Below are 21,589 nucleotides of genomic sequence, written 5' to 3'. Positions count from 1 at the left end.
ATCAGACGTCTACTTTGATTCCCTAAAATGATAAAAAGCTTGCTCTACCGCTCGGTGGTCCACCTCCGCCTTCATCTTGGCAACCCTCTCCATCGTTGCTTTGAAATCGGTGAAGTACTTCATCAGTTGTTGACCTCCTGTGGGCATTTCTGGCATATAGATACGTTAGAGTAACCAATAGCTAAGTACTGCTTCAACCTAATTACCCCTTCTTCCTTGAACTCTGTGTTGCACCAGTTGCACTTCCAATGGTGCCGACCCGAGAGTATTTGCCCATGATCTCAACCAATGTCACGCTTTAGCTCCTTTTTCTTTGATGATTCCATTCCTACAGGATTATCAAGTACATCATTTTATTAATTATTTAAAAATAGCAAAAAAATTTCATGATGAGATAATATTTTTTATCTTAGAAAATGCATCTGATTTATCTAATACATAATTCTAATTTTTTATATTTATTTACTTATATATTTTTAATAATTTTTAAATTAAAAATATGTTAAAATACCATAAATTCAGAAAAAATATATTTTCTACTTCAGAAAATACTTCTAAAATATGTATTACGTACTACTAATTTTTCATTATTTTTAGTGTTAATTGTATATTTTTAATTATTTTTAAATTAAAAAATAATTTTTAATTATAAATATTTTAAAAAATTAATTTCAACTCAGATTTATGTAGAATCCAACAATAAATGCTATATTTATTTTTTAAGTTCTATGGGCATGCAGCAAAGGCTACTTATTTTTTAATTTTTTTCAAATTTAGGCCTAGTCCACTATATGTATGATCGCATCAAAAATTGAACAAATAGACATCAAATTTTGCTGAAGCATAGCTTGCATACTTCTAAATACTCTTCTAATTTTATATTTTTTTTAAAATTATTTTTTTAAATTATTTTTTTATATTTTTTATTTTTTAATATCAAAATATATTTTTAATTTTTTAAAATTATATATAATGCAAAAATTAATAATTTTTATGTCATCATGTAGATCTTCCATTTGATATACAACATATCATAAAATCAAGCCCAAATCAAAAAATTTGGCATGATCTTTTCTTATTTTGTAAATTTTGGACAATTTTTTGAAGTCACAAAAAATAGAGAAAATGAGATAGGAGAAAGGAAACACACCTTATTTAAGTTTGGATCTTTCTTCAATCACACTGAATCGGTGTAATTTAGCCAATTGGGGGAAAGGGTGGAGCCGTTAAAGTGTATATGTTATAGAGAAGAAATGTCGGGAAGGCAACCAGGCCGACTCGGTGCGAACTGTCCAGTTCGCACCATGTTCAAACGAAAGCGAAGTTCGCACGATTCGCACCATGTTCGAACGAAAGCGGCTGGTTCACGACTAGTTTCAGCCGGTTCAATGTGGTTCCGACCGACAAAAGAAGAAAAGGGGGAGGGGGCCCAGTTCCGAACCGGATCAACTCAGTGCTAATCGTCCGGTTTGCACCAAGTTCAAACGGAAGCGGCCGGTTCAAGATCAGGACCGGCCGGTTCGCGACTAGTTCCGGCCGGTTTGATCCAGTTCCGGCCATTTTTGGCCGGTTCGATTTGCACCAAGTTCAAATGAAAGCAGCCGATTCCGAACAGTTTGACTGGTTCGCGACTAGGTCTGGTCGATTCGCGATCAGGTCTGGCCAGTTCGATCCGGTTTTGGCCATTTCTGGCCGGTTCCAGTCAGTCTGAGCCAGTTCCGATTTTATTCGATGAACCGACCCGGTCCCTGACCCGGTCGGCATGGCATAGGCCGAACCGGATGGTTCTGCCTTGTTCGACCGACCTTGAATGGCTGTATCATATAAGTTAAAGCTAGACGCATCAAGTTTTTTTCACTTCATCAATAAATTCTAGCGGCTTTAAACCCTCCAGTTATTCACAAAAAAAAAAAAAACCCTTAACACTTGGTGCTTCGGTGCTTTCTACAACGCTGACTACCAGGTTCGGTTCACTGGTGACGTTAGTAGTTTTGGATTACCCAAGTCGAAAGCACAGATACTGGCTCAAGAAAAGAGCATCAACAATGTCCAATCTTTGAAAGGGGCACTTTCTGTAAGAATCCTCCATTTGCAGCAAAGCAAAATGAAGTCTATCGTTCTAGATGGGAGTCTTAAGACATTCTCATTTATTCAGTTTGTAAAGTGGACATTGTCTCCCGTGTTCCGAAGTCCCAAGGATGGTGCTAGAAGTTTGATCGCTAGTTAATGTCGTTGCATCATCAACCCGTGGTGCCTTACTAACAAGGTGCAGCAGGCAATTCTGAAATCATCCATCATGAGTAGGTGAGCTGCCATTGTACCAAAAACAAAAAAAAAAAAAAAAAAGAGAGAACATGAGTGGCCTTTCAAAGGATCGAGCACACTGTCTGACAAACATCCGCAGAGGTTAGACGTATAAATGGGGGTAGGGGCGATCTGTTTCAAAGGAATTTGATTTCTTTTATAATTGAAGATTGTAGCACTTGCAAGTACAACCTTTCAGATAAATAAGAAATCAGGGATACATGAGAAACGCTACCATTTCTTCTGCACGACTCATCACTCTCATGTCACCTTTTGAAAGGTAGTTAAGAGTTTATGCCGATCTTGTCGTGGTTTGGAAAGACACTCATCGATTATAAATTTTGCATTTCTATCGAACAAATGACATTTTTTCAAACACCTTGGCAGAAATTTTGCTTAAATTTCAGTCTAACATTAAATATAGACGGGCAAATCTGAATAAAATCTGCAGTAGTTGCTGCTGCGCGCTATATGCTCCATTCTAGCACCCCATACGAACGCCACCTATTCTGAGTCAGAGTCTGTTGATAGCATCTGATATGCATCTTTTGGTTCAGAATCAGTGATGGATGGGGGCCTATCATGGTTTAAGCTGCTTGTGTTTTTACGTCTCCTGCTGGCTCCTCTACTGTTTGTTCCTTCATCCTGCCCAAAAAAGCAAGAAAGTTTGCTAGAATCTTCCAAGCAAAAACTAAAGAATTTTGAAGAAAAGCAATCTGACATGTATATAAGGACATTGATTCCATGCCAATCACCACTAAATAACAGAAGCAAACAAGCAAAGTACAAGACATGCTCTAAGACCTAAATCACACACCATATGCAGTACCTTCTTTACTCCACACAAATATGCTGTACCATACATATATAGCAATCCAGAGCACTAAATTCAGTCCTGTAAGTTGATCAAGGGTGATAGAAAAGAAAGGACCATAGAAGTCAGCCTGTTCCATGGAAATCTATGTTTCATACCTTGTTATTTTACCATCAATAATAGGGAAATAAGTCAAACCAAGTGAGGTAGCTCTTAGAATGAGCACAAAGAACAGTAAATCCCCATTTTCTAAGTACAGTTTATTCCCTGGAAGACCTCCAAATTCCTACACAGGACCATGTATTCTGTCACTACAAGCTTCTTGGAATCACTCTATACAATCATGATGCATAGATTCCATTAATAGCCTTGGATATTTTAAACCAACGCAAGATCCAAGTCACAAAGAACTTCTCTGAATGCAATCAAATACAAGCTCAATATAAAGCTAACAGACTATAAACCCTTACTCATCAAAAACAAGAGCCATGCTTCTGGAATTACCCCTCAGAATCACATGCTTACCCCTCAGAATCACATGCAAGTGCGGGCACATGCAATGTTGCCATTATGAAACACATGCTTAAGCCTTAAATAATTATACCAGGATAACTATCTTGTGTGTATTCTGTGTTGCTCTCTTGCCTTTCAAAGTCCCTCTTAAAATATTTTTTTATTTATGGGAATAAATCAACCTTAGAATTGAAAATTATGGATCAATCTAAATATCTCTTTTTGACAATGTCATGTATTTATAAAACATCTTGACCTATACCTTTGACAAAACTTTTTAATGTTATTACTTCTCATCGAGGAAGAAACAGAGAAAAATAGAGCCAAGTGAAACAGTAAGGTGAACGCATGTCCATGATATCAGTTGTTATTCTAATTTATCCTACTAAAAGTACGCAGCACATATAACAAAAATGTTCATGAGAGAAATAGCACCATATAATAATTTTAGTTGATCTCTCACCCTTTTAGTAGGTTGGGTTGTTTGACTGTTTTGCAGCCAAACCATACCCAAGGATATGCATGCACCTAACAGCAAGCCAGGACCAATTCTGGGGTCTCTCATGTAATCACCAATATAGAAAGCAATGCTCTGGATCTTCTCTTTTACAGCATTGCGAGCAGAAAGCATACCCTGGGTGCTCCTTGACCAGATTGGGTTGGCATCCTCAGGAATAAGATCTGGAGTCGATTGAGTCTGCACACAAGACGCAAATTAGTGATCTATATTGCTGCAAACAGTAGGAAGAGTCAATAAAACATTGGGTCATGTGAAACTTGTTTTATATGCTAAATCCAAATTGTTTTTCAGAGGAGATACTGCCTCAACAAAGCATGAAAGATACATAACATGACTAAGGTTTCTTCAACTGAACATGGCTAAATCACAAATAGGATTTACAAAGAAATTTCTTGGTAATTACAACTGTAGCTATGACAGATTTATGTTGTTTAATAAGAATATATAATAAAAAAAATATCTACACTAGCGGGACATTAACTAAATTGCAATGCTGTACAATGTATACTTTAAATTAATCAAAATAAATTTCAAGCATACTGCACTATGGGTTACAAATGCCATAAGGACAATTGCAGGCAAATTACTACGTGAAAAGACATTTAGTTTATAGGAATGCTATAATTACATGTTCACCACTCATGGCTAATGCCTTAGATATACCAGAACTTCAATTTCATGTATGTCTGGAAAGAGGGTGATGCAGTTGTTTTTGAAGAGAGGCTTTTATGGCCTAAAGGTGGGTGGAACGGGTACAAATCTCAGCATTATGAGCATCTTTATCACTGCCATGAGCAACAAAGGGCTGAGATTGCAACATCGGATGGCTACCGAGGCTTTTTAGGGTCCCACACTGCTACCATGAACAGCCATGCGACAAGAGGTCCCACAACTTCAACCAACATTGATTTGATTGCTAATCAGTTAGTTTATGGATTTCACCTTTTATAAGCAGTGTCTTCGTTTTATAGTAACAAAAAGGATTACCACAAACAGTGATGCACAACTAAAGTCTATTTTTTTTTACTTATTAGCTTGGTTCAATGGAGTTCTAGTATTATAGGAATCTGAGACGCAAAAATAGGAACAGTAGTTGGCTTTGTATATGGACCACATTAGGAATCCAACAGATTGTACATGGAATTCTGATAGAGATTGAAGACGAGGTCGGGTACAGCTGCCTTTTCCACTCTTCTCTTATTTCTTATTTCTTTTCCTGCTATTCTCCTTTTTTTTCCTTATATATTTCTGCTGCTAATCTTCTTCTATGATGGATTATTGCATTATAGATAAATCTCCTCATGTTATTAAATCTGATCTATTAAAATTTCATCATTCTCAATATCCTTGTCAAATTACCACCAGTATTTTCTTGACTATTGAATTATCGGATAGCTAGATTAGATTTCTGCTGTGCTCAGCCTTGATCTGATGCAGCAAATTTCCTTCACTTATTCTAATCTCCTTGAACCGATCTAATCTTGAGTTCACCTAGTTTGACATTCTTTTCAACTCTAGAAACCATGGTATGCCATACTGGCCCGAACCGGACGATACAGAGCATACCGTACAATACCGGTTCGGTATCAATATCCGATATGGATAGCGTACCGACACTCGGCATGCCAAAAAAATTTCATACCGTACCGTACCGACACTGTGCTAGTGTGGCACCGGTACGGAGAACCTTGCTAGAAACTCTTGCTTATGTTTTGAGACCTCCTAAAACCCTAGGGCTAACACTCTCATTCTTCCAAGGTTCGCCATACCACTGTGTACCGCCCTATACCAAGCATACCATACCATATAGGTACCGAATCGAGACTCAGTACTGGAGCATACCTGCTCTCGGTACATAAACTGACTCCCGTACAGGGTTTACCGACATTGTACCAAGATGGCATTGGTACGGAGTCCAATACTGAGACAACGAACCTTGCTTTCTCCACTATAATTAGAATCTAATTCAGATCTGCCTCATTTCTCAATCCTGGACAGCAAGCATCCAGAACTTTCAAAACATAAGAAACAAGGTGTCCTACATTTGTCTAGCATTAGAGCATCAAAAGATCCCCATGTACAAGAACCCATCCCCCCTCAGCAAATTCAGTTTCAACAGCCCGAAGAGCAGTGATCTGTTGATGTGCAGCAAGGAGCAAAGCTTGAAGCTGCTGATTTTTATTGAGAATTTATTTTGCTGGTACAAGCTAGAAGATGAAAGTTTTTTTTTTTTTTTTTTGCAGAAAAAAACATTAAAAAGGACGGTTAAGTGTTTGGTGGATTAAATCCCCCACTAAACCTATTATGCAATTCTAGATCATGGAATGACATGACGACAGCTATTAGTCAGCACTTTGTCCCTCCAAATTATAACTAATGAGTCCATATCCAATTGACAAAGCCTTTACAAGGAAGCATGACAATGGAGGAGTTACAGCACTAAATTTTCTAGCCTAGAGACAAATCAGAGTTTCCTCGGAATGAATATGTCATGATTGCAATGTATTGCCAAGGGCTGAACCTTCCATCTCATTAGGTCTGGCTACTAGCAGGTTATATACGATGGCTGATGCAGTTCAGGTGGCTTACCAGATAAAAGAACAGAGGGGAAAAAATAGCTATAAGGGCTTCCCCACAAAGTTACCTAAGGGCTTCTTCACAAAGTTACCTTAAGGGCTGACCATTCTATTGCAGGATGTCTCAAATTGGTTCTAATGCTTCTACTAATAGATCAATTATATCCTCCACTTCTTCTGGTACCTATAATGGTTCGGGCTCCAATTCTAAAGCGAGGGCTGAAATCCAGCTATACATGCAAAGGATTGATCATTTTTCAGCCTAATGCCGAAATCAATTGGTTACTTTTGCAGATAAATCAGCTGTTACCTGAACAACAGGCAAGAGAAGCTGTGGTGTTAGAGCCAGAACCAGAAAGTGACGATGATAAGAGTAAGAGCAATTGTGAGGAGATAGTACATCATTGTGTTATTCTTAAGCCATTGTTGATTACACATCTAGAAGGTTAAAATGAAAATTGGTGGACCAATATATCTCAGACTCGTGTGTGGTGTAGCAGACAGTTGTGCACAATGGTCATTGACTAGTGTGGTATTAGAGAATGCAGTTAACAAACTCAAATTAAAGACAGGCTCATCCAAGTCCTTGAAAAATAGCTTGGTTCAATAATCACAATCTCAAAGCAAGGGAAAGGTGTTTGGTCACCTATTCCATTGAAGAATTTGTTGATACAGTTCAATGTGACAGACTTCCTGTGAAGGTGCATCACCTCCTGTTGGGTAAGCCATGGTTTTTAATTGTGAAGTACGACATGATGGTTATGTGAGCACTAATTCTTTTCAGCATGGAGACTTATTAATGAAGCAAAGATGGCTTAAGATTCTCCAGTAACAAAGCTCAAAAAGACTGGGCACTTTTCTTCTTCAACGTGTGGCTTCATCAGGAAATGACATCTTAGGCACTTTTCTACTTCTAAAAATGAGAGAAGAAAGAAGAGAGAGAGAAGGGGGGGGGGGGGGGGGTTAATGCAATTGCTAACAAATAGAAGCATTTATGGCCTCAAGGTGGAGGCAATGGGTACAAATCTCAGTGTTACAAGAATATTTATCACAATTATGAGCAAAGAAAGGCTGAGATTACAAGATTGGATGGCTATAGAGGTGTTTTACGACCCCACCCCACTACCATGAACAACCATGAGGCGAGAGGTTGCTGCAACTTCATCCAACGGCAACGAATCGATTGCTGATTAGGTAGTTTAAGTATGTTATCTTTATAAGGAATGCTTTAGTTAATTTATAGGAAAAAAGGGCCACTGTTTGGCATTGTTCATGCTACAATACTGTAAACAGTGATGCCCAACTAGAGTTCTTTTTCCCCCCTTTATCAGCTTGGTTCAATAGAATCTTGATATTGTAGGAGTCTAAGACTCCAAAATGGGAAGGAATAGCAGCTGGCTTTATATGGATAGGCGTCCAACAGATTGTATGTGAAATTTTGAACGATATTTTAAGAAGAGGCCTGATATGGCTGTCTTTCCCTCTCTCTCTCCTCTTATTTCTTCCTATTTCTTCCACTTTCTGCTATTCTCTTTTTTTCTTGTATATTTCTGCTGCTATTCTTTTTCTTTGCTGGATTATTGCATTGTAGATTGATCTTTGCATGTTATTAACATCTGATATATCAAAAGTTCAAAATCATTCTCAATCAAGTTAATGCTGATATTTTCTCGACTATTGAATTATCGCATAGCTAGCTCAGATTTCTGTTGAGCTCAACCTTGATCAGATCCAGAAAACTTCCTTTTTACTTCTAATCTCCTTGAACAGGTCATGACCTTGAGTATACCTAGTCTGACATTCTTTTGAACCCTAGAAACCCATATTCATGGTTTTAAAAACCGGTACTGGAAAGCATGCCGGATTTTCAAAAAACTGGTATGGTACCAAATATTGACATACGATATGGGATTGCATCCTGTACTGACACGCTGTATCGGTGCCAGTTTTCTGCCGAAACGATACGGTGTTGCTCGTATCATCCTGTTCCACCAATTTTTAAAACCTTGCTCTTGCTTATGTTTTGAGACCTCCCAAAACTCTAGAGCTAACACACAAACTCTCTTTCCCCACTATAACTGGAACTGATTCATATCTCCCCTATTTCTCAATCCTAGATGGCAAGCATCCAGAAATTTCAAATCTTAAAAAATCTTTTCCTTTTTTTTTTCTGCCTGCCACCCCCTGTACAGAGCCCAATCCTAGTGTCCGCCATCAAAGGGATAGCAAAAAATTTATACTTATTAGATGACCCATAACAATGGTCTTTCATTGACCTCTCTTTTGACATTCTAGCCACCCAGAAAGAAGGCCACTAGGACTTGGGTCTGCCAGTTGGCACCCCTCTCCTTAATCCATTGACTAAGGAGAGGATCCGTATCCGAAACACAGAAAGGTGGTCTCTCATTATTATTCTAAAAAGAAAAATAGGAGGAAAAAAATCCAAATGAAAAAACATGAAGAGGATGTTTCTATTAGATGATCTAGGTATTTGAGCACATGATAAGTACAGATGATCGCTGTAGGTGAGAGACCGAATCCAAACTATGCAGTCAAAAGACCAGCTAACATGAATAGTCAGAATCACGAAAATTGACATAATCTGCTAATAGCTCTGCAACAAATTGATACAAAGAATATAATTACAAGTTTACAACTCAAACCACATACATAATTAAAAAGAATAAAATCCATCATTGTGACAACTACACGATAAGATGCCAAAATTTCTTCAGGAAAATATGTTATTAGCATGATGTCGACCGTTCATAAACCACTTACAGAATATGGAAGCTCTTTTGTGTCACCATCCTCAACAATCTCCAAGATCCAATTAACAATCTGCAAAAAAAGTCCAGAAGGGGACACTGGTTATTAACAGACTAACGGAGCAATTCAGCATAAAAGTTCTGCCTTGGTATCTGTAGCATGTTGTTATGCAGTTTAATCACTACTCAAGTGCACTATACACATTATGAAAATGAAGATTTGGTATCTATTTGAATTTGCCATAGCAATCAATGAAAGCCAACATATGATAAAAGGGTTAGAAGGGATTCAAAATCATGTCATCTTTATCCCCATTAATGGCCAGTTCATGTGAGTATCTAATCAATTAAATTTTAAAAAATACAAAATATGTAAACTTAGTAAAAGATGAGGATTACAGTCAGTGAACATGTTATAGTCAAAGAGGATAAGGTCACACTATATGAGCTCAAAAAAGGTGGAAATTATCTATCAAACAAAACCATAACCATAAACATCTACCCTTATCCCAACCATTTGGGGTCAACTTCGTAGATCCTTATTTGCCAATATATCCTGTTTAGGGCCATCTGTGATGATATTTCAAGCTTTTCTATATCTTTTCCCAGAACCTCCACCCACGTTACCTTAGGTCTCATCATCTTCAAAAGAATCTACAATACTACAACAAAGAAAAGGATGTTACAATAAGTAAAAGCACATACCTCATGAATGTCCTGTGAACCCTTGTACCTTGCCACGAGCTGGGAGGCAACATTAGCATTCTCCTCTGAAGGAGTGTCCCATATACTTTTTGGCCATTTCTTGACCTCAAGATTTGCTTCTGTTGAATTTCTTTTGTAGCGCACAATAAATAGCCGAGGCACATCAGTAAGATCTCCATACCTCCTCGGCCCACAAGTTTCATAGGCATCATCCGAAAAGAGGTAAAACAAACAGTATTTCTGCATTGAATATAGCAACATTTAGTCAAAAAGTATAAATGACAACAAGAACTGAAACATGTGCTTAACCTACTGAATTTATGCAAAACAAACCTTTAAATCTCCTGTGACTCACAAATGCAAAAACCATATTTATATCCCATGCATTTCTTCTTTCTTTAAGGGAAGAAGTGCATCTTCTCTGAACCAGAAAAACATACTATAAAATTGGGTTTGCTAATTAAGTTTATTATCGAAAGCAACCACATATACATACTAGAATAAGCAGGCCTACTCCAAAGCATGCATGGATGAAGTACATCATTTTTTTAAAAGAAATAGATAATAATGTAGTAATACATTCGATGGGTGAACCAAGTGGGTGGGTGAAAATGTATATATTTCTCTTTTTATCAGAAATGTATGTGAACATCAGAAGGTGCAAGAAGTGACTTCCATATGCCTAGTTAATAAATGTAATAATGGAAGACCAAGCCCCAAATGAAACTCAAGGTAAAGTAGACCCATATTTACAACATACAGAATGAACCCCCTCTCAAAGCACCCATAAACTAATCGAAAATACCCTCCACCTATTCCTCATTAGATATCATGAAACAGAACACAACCATTTTCTCAATCCCACCTGGCTCAGAATAGGTTAGTTCCCCTTGAAATAAATTACAGCATATTTTCTCCTCATCCAAGATATACTCCAAATCCTCTTCCAAACCAATGTGCATCAATATTAACTAGCAAGATGTGAAACAATTTCCGCCTCATAAAAAGAAAACATATTTGCCACGTGCCAAAATTTGCAGTTCCTCTCCAACACGCTACTCTAGGTAAATTAAGATTCAGAAACTAAATATTTCATGACCTTGTTTTGCAAATCACCCATATGCAACCTTCTTTGAGCATCTTCTCCACCAGCTCTTGTTAGTCCTCCTCCCCATCACTTCTGTTGTTGACTCTTTCTTCTACTAAAGATGAACCCTCAACTGAAATATTGAATTTCGCTCCTACTCTAAATCCAATACACACCCTCATAGTTCCACTCCCTCTCCTGTTGTTCATGTCACCATCAACAAGAAGTTGCTAACAAGTCTCCATTATCTATTGGTCCTCCGGGTACACCATCAACAAAAAGTTCTGCTGCTTCAACACTCCATCCAGGTACGACTGTACTATTCAAATCTACCATACACTCAATAGCATGATCTTATCATCTCTAATTGATTTTCTCTTAATTTAGGTCATATCTGCTGGCCATTACAAAAGTTTAGAGCTGCAAAGTCATCATAGGTTCCCATACATTCATGGGTGGCAAAAATGTCATCAAGGAAAGGCAGGTCAGCACATCCAAAGTTCCAAACTCAAAATCTCATCTCTTCCTCTCGTGAAGGTCCTTAGTATTTTGTCAGTAGGTGCAAGACTAAGACGTAGTTAAATGGTTCAATGCAGGACTGTAAAGCATGTTTAATGGTCCATTACTTCATACAGAGCAATTATATAAGGAGCAATGATCCTGTTGCAAATATGATCATCATTATTATTATCACAATTTCTCAATAATTCCTCTATCAAATGACAGAAAAACAGCCTTTCTTCACGATGATCTTCACACATGGTTCACAAGGAACCATTCTTGGTGTTGTACAACCATAAATAAAAGGGACGTCCTAGTACCCTCATGTACGGAGAGGCTGTTTTTGTGTTTTGAACCCATAACATCCAAATCATAGCAAAGCAACCTTACCATTGTGCCAAGGCCCGTCCTCTGTTGTGTAACCATAAATGAGTACCTAAAATTTCAGTTCGAGACATTTGGTCACAAATGATAGCAATTGACACAAAACGACCGTGTCATTTTAGCCCACTTTTGGAAGAAGGGGGTTTGATGGGGGGCAATTTCCCCCCACCTTTTAGAATTGTTCAGTAATATAGGATGAACTTTTGATCGATTATAAGGCTTCCCTCTATTATTCTGGAATTTATTATTAGGAGAGATATAGTTGTGGGGTTTTACCATAAGTGGCTAATTTAATAAAGCTGGATTAAATTCCTCTCTATGATCAAGGAATTTGTTATCATATTTTTTTTTTGACTTTCCTATCAACTATAAACATCAATGACCTAAATGATTAAGATTGAAAGAAGTTTAAGCAATTTAAGTAAAACTGCAACCCATTATTTTGAGTTGCCATCCCAGAATACAACCTTTTTCAACTCTTTGTACCCATCTCCTTTCCCGAATATTATAAGTTACTACAAAGTCAGATCTACAGGGTCTGAAGAAAGGAAGAGAAGAAGAAGAGAGAATAAAGGAAGACGAGAAGAGAGGGATCTTTTATAACAAAAGGCTCAAAAACTAAGACAAAGACCTTAGAAAATTTAATTGCCTTTCCTAACAAACATAGCTATGTGTTTCTTTTATTCATTTCTTTAGACTCTGAAATATATTATCACAATTTTCCATGTTTAAGTAGAAGGCCTTAGATATAAACGCCCCTATCATTATATACATAGGATATTTTTTTATTGGATTTGCCTAACTTATTCCTATTGTTATACACATTGCTTCCAGCATAGGATTAGTTATTCATGCTCAAATTGGTCAGCAAACTTGGGTGAGTTGGATCACAATCATGCTTTGACAATACAGGTAGAAATGATAACAAAGTAAGGTACGCATCCAGTACCACATCACCCTGAAGTGTCAAATGCATGTGGAGCTCAGTCATGCTCCTATACTGATAAAATAATTGTCATTTAGTTATAAATACAATCATGAAGTCCCTTCATATTGCAACTGAAATGTTTAAACATATTACTTTTATTTATTTTCTTTTCTTGTGAACTGGAAACATGACATTGTGCCTTTTTTGAATTACTAATTATTATAATTGGTCCACTCCCCCATGCCCAGCCATGCTGCAAAAAGGAAAAAACCAAGGCTCCCCCCTCCGAATTTTCATAATGAATATTGAGTTTGATTACATACAGAATAGTCCTCTAATATTATCGAATATACATATTAAATTGCAACCAGCACCATTGTGTAGGAAACTAGAATTCCACAAATAAACTAAACTATGTTTATTTATTGAAAACATGTCTATACACTGTAATAGAGAAATTAAAATTGTTTATAAATTATAATATAATTTTTTTGAATAAACTAGCAGAGTTTAGCATGCTATTTACAAATCTATCACAGAATCATGTGTTATATTGTGCTAGTGCATGCAAAGTGTTAAATATGATAAATGTACTGTGCCAGCTCGACTAACACAAGCATAATATACAATAATCTTTTCCACATGTTGATTGTGCATAGTACTAATGGGTCAGGCAGTCCTATTCAGTTGTTTTGAAGGATAACTGTAAATAGGAAACAATGAAAGGACTAGATTTTAGGAAGTACTTATGTAAGAAAACATTTCTTGGAGTCCTACAACAATCAAGTTATGATCATGTAATGTGTCACATGTTTGTATTAACTCCTGACTGCTGATAATCACTATGAGATCATTTATAGGTTGGATAAACTTCAACTAGAAAAGACCCAAATTAACCTGCATGTGCTTTTTGTTTTTCCAAATGCTGAAAACCTAATTATCAAAGATAGAATATTAAAAGTTTTCATATGATGAGGAAAATGAATTTGCTCACTTTTATATACCACTTAAGGAAAATAAGATTGTAAAAGGTCTAAAACGAAGGCTCACCTTTATGGAAGAATCCAAAATATTTAGAAAGATCCATCTAGAAATATTAAGGTGTAAAGAAAAATTAACCTAACTTTTTAAGTCACCTACCAAAGACTTAAGCACATATGGCTTTTTAGTTGTGAGGGTTTATATTTTTTTAAGAAACTCAGGGATGTTATTAGTGTTGCTAGCATAAATCCTTAAAAAAAATCTCTGAAGAGGAATTTGATAACATTCACAGAATAAATGCTTTTCAACTAGCAGTCAAAAATGATTTCTGCATCAAGTTTGAATAACTAGCTTCTGAATTATGCTTACATGAAGCTTGGATCCTAATTATATTTGGCAACTCTGTGCCACTTGGGACAATTCTTGTTGGATTCATAAAGTGACCTTGAATAGTCTGATGTTTATGGTTATGAATTTGTTACGTTGGTTCTAATGAAACAAAGTATATTGGACATCTCCAACAAGGAATAAAATAGAGACATGTTTGGGGGGAGGGGGTGCGCAGTTGCCCCACTTCACCCCCTTGGCTCTGTCCATGCAGCAAGGTTAGCATAGTTTTGAGTAGATTCTTTGAGTAAATTAAGTAGCAAGCTTGAGTTGTGGCTTTTCCCAGCATGCACAAACTTGAGTGCTACAAAGCAAATTCAATAATTCCACTGATATGAGAAGTTTCACGGACAAAATGATGATATTCAAGTGGGACAGACCTTCTGAAGTTCACCATCAAGCCATGTAAATGTCAGGCGATTCTCTTTTAATGCAGCAGCAGATGCTTGAACTGAAGAGTTAACTTTGTTGGCATTATCTGGATCAACAGCATCCATCAATACATTGCGGACCCTGCGCATGGTCTATAGTAATCTAAGATGCATGTGGTAAGTTAAAGCAAAGCATTAGACATAGCTTAAAAGCATATACTCCGTTGTTGATAAACCCCACTAAACAGAACATAATTGGGCCTTTAAAACACATATTGACCCTTCCAATATTATCAAATTACAATACAATCACTCGAAAGAGACTTACATCACGCATTTTACTTAGCTCATGGCTAGGGCGCCCCGCAACAATCACGCAATACCAGATCTTAGTGTCATTTCCAGCTCGAGAATAACCTCTTGCATCACAACCTAGCTCCATAGATGTCACACTCCTTAGTTGGGGAAGTTCTGGAAACCAAAGCAAAAGGTCATCACGTGAATTTATTTCACATGAAAAATATATGCAGATAATAACAAATGATACTCAATAATTTATTTTACTCTAAACCACCATCAGTTTCTTAAGATGTTAAGCATATAAAAAAATGAATAAAGATATACTGGAAATCTTATACAAGGTTTACTCAATCATTTCCGTATCTTACTTGTTAACAAGAATGTACATGTGAGTGCGAACATGCGCGTGCGCACATTAAACCCAAATTCCAGATTGCCACTCCATCAATAAGCTTTTGCATCGGAAATGTCTTCACACTGCTAAAAATATTCTCACCTCAAATAAAAATACCCAACTTAATCCATCTCCTAGTCTGCGCATTTCAGAGTTCAGATAGCACAAGCCCTTACCTTCCACTTACACTTTTGAATTTTGACAATTAGAAATCCACATTAAGAATTTACAACAATGAAAAGCTCATTCCTCACAACACAAGTATTGCATTACATTCTTGAACGGACAAGAAGTGCAATAAGGACTTCTAGCTTTTGCGAATATTGAAATGAGAGTGCCAAATGAAATAGCAAAGCGAATAACAGAAAAAACACCTATCAAAATAAATATGCCTTAAAGAACAAGCACACAAAAACATCACTAATTAGTTAATGGTCCACAACAATTGATATCACATTGTAATATTTAGCATTGCCTATTCAATTTCCAGCTGAAATAACCAAAATTAGCCACAGGTAATTTTCTCTGACAAAAAGAAAATGAAATATATATGCAATAAACCAATAATCATAAGGTGTTCCAAGTTTTCAAACACACCATACCTTGGTGTTTATTCTCTTCCATGATGGTTATAAACTCTGAGCTGTCTAGGCTTCCTGCAATAATAGGAATGGATGACTAGTCCTTCAGACAAAATGGAAGCCTACAGTTCCCAGGTAATGACATAAAAAGGTAAGAAAGAAACATACCATGGTACACAACAGGTTTTAAACCTGGATCCTTTAGAAATGCAATAGCAGGGGCTGATTCCACGCCAAATCTGATAATAGCAATAAAACCATTCATCATAACCTTATAGAGAATGATGACAAAATCTAACTGAGTCTGTTTTAGCAGGTACTTGATCATGAATCCATTAGGTCTGAGGTAACAACTAATAAGAAAAGAAGACCTATCAGAATTTTTTAAAAAAAGTCATATTGTTTACTAAGAAATTTAAATTGCAAACAGAGAGTAAGGCAGTTGGGCCATTAGTTTACCAGGCAATATATAGGCAATAATTGCCTATAACTGTTTTAAGGCCAAGAAAACCCTTAAAAATAAGTGATATCCATATGACAGCCTCAAAATTGTGATAATAATCTACAAAAACATAATTATGAAACAAGAGATATTATTATTGAATGTCAAATTGCCAACGAAACCATAATGATGAAAAGTGAAGGCAGGTTGAAAAAAGATTTCCATTATAAAACATGGTACACTAAACAAATGACACCATCAATTAAATAGTCCTGGAAAGATTTTGTCAAACCATATGTTTTCTTTTATGGAAACCCCTTATACTTTCTTATAATACAATAACATCCATTATTGAATTCACCAATTATTTGTTCTAGGCTTCCCATGGTCACATGGCTGCTATATGCCAAGAATGAAGGCAGTGATGTTGAAAGAGGCGAGCGTGACAGGAGAGGGTGACCTGGACTGGTAAGAGACCTAAAGAGTGTTAAAGGCATTAATGGTAGGAGAGAAGAAGGCAACACTTAGTGAAGAAGGCAAGGAGGACATAAAGGAACAAAGCAGTTCACATCTTGGTGAATTCAAGATTTAGGATCAGGTTGCCCTTGACTCAAGAAAGAGGAACTTTGAACAAGTGTTTTTTAAGACTGGGGAAATTGGTGATAAATGATGGATAGAGAACAAGAATTTAAATCTCATCCATACCAGCCAGATGCTAGTACAACTGGGCTGCCCTGTCTGGATCATGCCAGAGTTGATCATGAGAAAACACAGTCCAGGACCGATCATACTGTCAACTACTGACCAAGATGCCTTCAGACCCCCTTTCTGGGTTTTCTTCAATGCTGGAAGATAGGAACAACTCAGGTGAAGTAGACTACTAACACACAGCCAAATAAACTACTACATATAAACTCTTTTACTTAAACATCATTTATGCAAATGTTGTCTTACTTAAGATATTACATGTAAACAAGGAAAACCTTATACTTGAGTAAAATAATAATCCTCAAAAATTCAAATTTCTTAAGAATAAAAAATGGTTCTCAACTTTAGTTCGATTTCAAATTTTTGGGGTTCGGTCAGAGTTTCAACTTTTAAATCTTAAGTTATTTCTCAAACTCTAAAGATTTGTGAATTTTGATTTGACACAAAAATTGCTAAAAACCAAAACCACAAAGAAAAGTCAAATATTTTGGTCTACAAAGCATCTCACCTAAAATGATACTAAATACAAGGTTCCCCGTACTGGATCCGGTAGGCGTACCAGTCGCCTACCAGACCGATATGGTTCCAATAGGCGTACCGGTCGCCTACCGGACCGATACGGTTCCGGTTCGTACCGGAACCAGCCGGTACGAAGCGGCCAGCTCTTCCTCGTCGAAGCCAGGGAAGAAGAAGAGAACGAGAGAGAGCGCGGGAAAGAGAGGGAGGGAGGAGACTGTGGCTGCCATCAGATAGCCGCGGAGGGGCGGCGGAGCCTGCGGTGGGGGAGGGAAACCCGCGGGGGCGCGGCGGAGGCCGCGGCTTTTTAATTTGGAGATTTTTAAGTGAAGTCGGCACCCAATTTGCCGACTTCACTTAAAATCCCTAAATTAAAAAGCCGCAGCCGCGTCCCCTATTTCGAAAGAGGGGTTATGTAATTGCAAGTTTTTTCAAGTTATGTATTAAATAAAATTAGCACTAAAAAAAAGCTTCCGTACACATCAAATAGGATGAATAGGGCATTTAAATCAACACAGTTTATGCAAAAATATAGAATTAAAACAATAAAACATACGAAAAAAGACTAACGTACGAAATTGGATGCCAAACTAGGCCCTAACAAGAGACTGTCACAGACTCACAGTCATACCAAAGTATGTCTCTTTTTTGATACAATATGCTATATGATGCATACATATTGGCCGGCCATGACATAACCCCATATCTCGACATTTGAATCCTTGCTGGAGAGAGACCACCCGATGGATCTTCATGTGATTTGTGGTTCTATACCAGTGCATGGTGCACCTTCTCACTTCATAGTATTAGGGTCATCATAATGGAAATGGACATGTACAATTGCAGGGCATATTTGAAGCAAAAAGAGGCAAAAAAAAGCCACATTTTTAAGTTGCTAAAGACCAAAACTTCTATCATTCCCGAAAAATGTCATTACTTGAATCAGAAGAGTGGAATAGAATAGCTTTATATTTAGCATGTAAAAGCAAATAAAATGGAGGGAATGAAAATTGATAATAAGATATTGGCAGGCAAGAAAGAATTAATTGCAAAAAACAAACCAACAAAATGAAGGGAGTAGTTAGAATCACTAAGCACACATAACCACATCAATAATTAGACAAAATTCAATAGACCATTCTCCAAGGCAATCCATCCAGTAAAAGCCTTGCATCCATGTACACGTCCATTAACACACCCAACCATGCATGCGTGCAAACAAGGACATGCGTATATGCTACATTGGTTTGTTAAATAAAAATGACCTATTGAAGACCACCTAGTGCTTGCTCGGATGTAACATCCCCTGTCATTTCGGCAAGGGGTTGGGGCTTTAATTCGGGTTGGAGTCTACCCTCAAGGGAGGGGTGGGTGGGTATAGGGTAAAAGGTGAGGATTAGCCCCTCCTAGTCTCAAAGATGAATGATTGAAGAGAATATTCATCAACCGTGGCATGATGCATCCTGAAATGCTCATTTGTGATGCATAATTGTTTATAGTTTAGTCAAATGAATAAAAATTCAAATGGCATGGAATTGAAAGCACATACGAGTTCCACCAAATGGAAGAATCCTCTTCTCTCCATAAAACGAATGCAAAAGATGCATAAGTCCAATAATCTTTGGCAGCTTGGCGCAAGAATGGAGCAGCACGTTCTCCAGTTTTTGAGAAGCAAATAACTTTGACCTATCAATTTATGCAGTAAATCCAACAAGTTGATAGGATCACAAAATGAGAACAAAGGGATATAGATGATCATACGAAAAAATACAAATGTTTATCCTAATAGGAAGGAGAACAACCTTGAACAACTACTATATTGTCTCAATTGCATGATTGTTAAATTCTTACATATGTTGAAATTTAAAATTGATGACATCATATTAGAATAACATAAGGGCGGAAATGCTAGATTCACCTTTTAATCCTCTAAGATTTTCAGATAGCCATTTATTATAGGAGATCGTTGGCCAGCTATATTAGTCATTGGATATTATCTCTCTTCATCTGTAAGGTGATTTCCTCCCTTCTTGAAGCAAAGCAAAACCATTTTGCGATCCTCGGGAAGCAAGTGTTTGAGTCAATACAATGTAAAACAACACAGAATTATCACAAATCTATTGGGTTCCAGCTGATGGAAGGATTGCAATAAGGTAATTATTACAAGATTAGACAAAACCAGTAGTTGGGTTCTAACAATCATAGAATCATTTTGGGTCCAAATAGGGGCTTCCATTAGAAAATTAATCACTAGTCTAACTACAAGACACTGCTGGTCGACACCATCAGCATCACCACCCATCTTACTTCATTCATTCTCTAATTCGCATTTTTCAGTGAGTCTCCCCATCATCTCCCAATTAACAACTTAATCTGGACACATCTTTCCACCACTCACCAAGTGGGTCATTCCTTTCTCTTTGTAGATGCACTTAATCTTGGTGTGCGATAAAGTCCAGAGAATACTATACCTCTGCAAACCCTCAATGTTTTTCTCAGTGTGTCCCTATAATGACAAGATGATATCATCTCCTTCATGGTATGATGCAGCATATAGGTCTTTTTATGTCATTCAAACTTATCCAGCAAACTCACACCAGAATAAGACATGTTTGGTATCATTTGTTCCTCAAAATGACAAAACGTATGAGACAAGCAGGATCCCAAGCTCATCAAAATTTGAACATCCATTATCAGGTCAACTTATTGTGCACCAAATTCCAAAAAAAAATTTATAAAAGCCTGAGTTTCATTTGCCAACTTGTTGCACGATGCGACCAACATTTTCCTTCCTCAACTTCCTACTATGTTCTCTCAAAAGGTATCAAGAATTCTACGCCAAGCCACTCAGTATTGAGTAATGCCAGCCCCTATCAACCCATGCCAATTGAGCATACCATAGGTTGATAAATTCACATACTATCAACTGCCGAGTCAAAAGGGTTCCTAACCCCATTTATCTTTTGTTTATACAAATTTTAAGAGAGCAGAAGGGTTGCAGAGGAGTGGAGAACTGAGGTTGAGAAAGAACCATGAATAATGTGTTGTAATCAAGTACGTTAAGAAATATGGATAACCACATATTATGTCACTAGTGTTGCAATTTGCATAAACAAGGCTAATCTTGATATTTTATCAGACGATCTATTGATAACTTTTTATACCATCTGTTCTACGGACGATTACTTCTTATTAAAAACTGACATCAAATCAATGTTAGCATATGGTGAGGATCAAGATCCGCAATCTCGATACCAAGTACCGTATTGGTACATTACTAGTTTGGCACAATATGGGTCAGTATGGCACGGTATGCACCCTATGCTGAAACAGCTCTCGAACCATTTTTCTCACTTTTTATCACAATAAGGATCGATACACCTCGGTACGATTGGTACGCACCTTGACATGCCTTGATACATCTCGATACAGGACAGTACGAGGCCTGTACCAACTCAAATACGAGTTTCGTACTGGTTCCAACCTGATAACGTATGTTATGCCTCGTATCGAGTACTTGGGGTGGTATGGAATTCTATTTTTAGGACGTCAAATTAGTTTAAAAAACACGGCACAATATTCCAGATGCATACATATTCTCACCATGTATGAACAACTATCAACTAAACTGAAAACAAGTGATATATAAAGAATTAAACATCAAAAGAAAAAATATAAAAGCTCCACGCCAATGAAAAAGTGCATCTGGTGCCATATAGCTTGTTCCTAGCATGTATCAACATGTGCTACGCCTACTATACACTATGACAAAAATGCTTAAACATGAATAGATATTTTTTTCCAGTGAC

At 37.1% G+C, this 21,589-nt stretch overlaps 1 protein-coding gene across 2 annotated transcripts in view; it reads right to left on the bottom strand.

The window, feature by feature from the left end:
- Window positions 1-2,437: 2,437 nt before the first annotated feature.
- The window catches only part of LOC103705749, a 45,945-nt gene continuing 26,793 nt past the window's right edge, over window positions 2,438-21,589 (bottom strand). The window contains exons 12-20 of one of the 2 annotated variants that reach the window (XM_039116074.1): window positions 19,330-19,466; window positions 16,283-16,353; window positions 16,136-16,189; window positions 15,168-15,310; window positions 14,849-14,992; window positions 10,201-10,440; window positions 9,509-9,568; window positions 4,095-4,328; window positions 2,438-2,949 (exon numbers count right to left, since the gene is read on the bottom strand). In XM_039116074.1, the coding sequence (XP_038972002.1) occupies window positions 2,809-2,949; window positions 4,095-4,328; window positions 9,509-9,568; window positions 10,201-10,440; window positions 14,849-14,992; window positions 15,168-15,310; window positions 16,136-16,189; window positions 16,283-16,353; window positions 19,330-19,466 (1,224 nt within the window). In that variant the 3' untranslated portion in view covers window positions 2,438-2,808. The remainder of the gene's footprint in view (window positions 2,950-4,094; window positions 4,329-9,508; window positions 9,569-10,200; window positions 10,441-14,848; window positions 14,993-15,167; window positions 15,311-16,135; window positions 16,190-16,282; window positions 16,354-19,329; window positions 19,467-21,589) is intronic. The other variant, XM_039116075.1, reaches the window with a different exon arrangement.

Source organism: Phoenix dactylifera, unplaced genomic scaffold (assembly GCF_009389715.1).
Source record: "Phoenix dactylifera cultivar Barhee BC4 unplaced genomic scaffold, palm_55x_up_171113_PBpolish2nd_filt_p 000051F, whole genome shotgun sequence".
Classification (NCBI taxonomy): Eukaryota; Viridiplantae; Streptophyta; class Magnoliopsida; order Arecales; family Arecaceae; genus Phoenix; species Phoenix dactylifera.
This window is presented reverse-complemented; position numbering and strand designations above follow the sequence as displayed.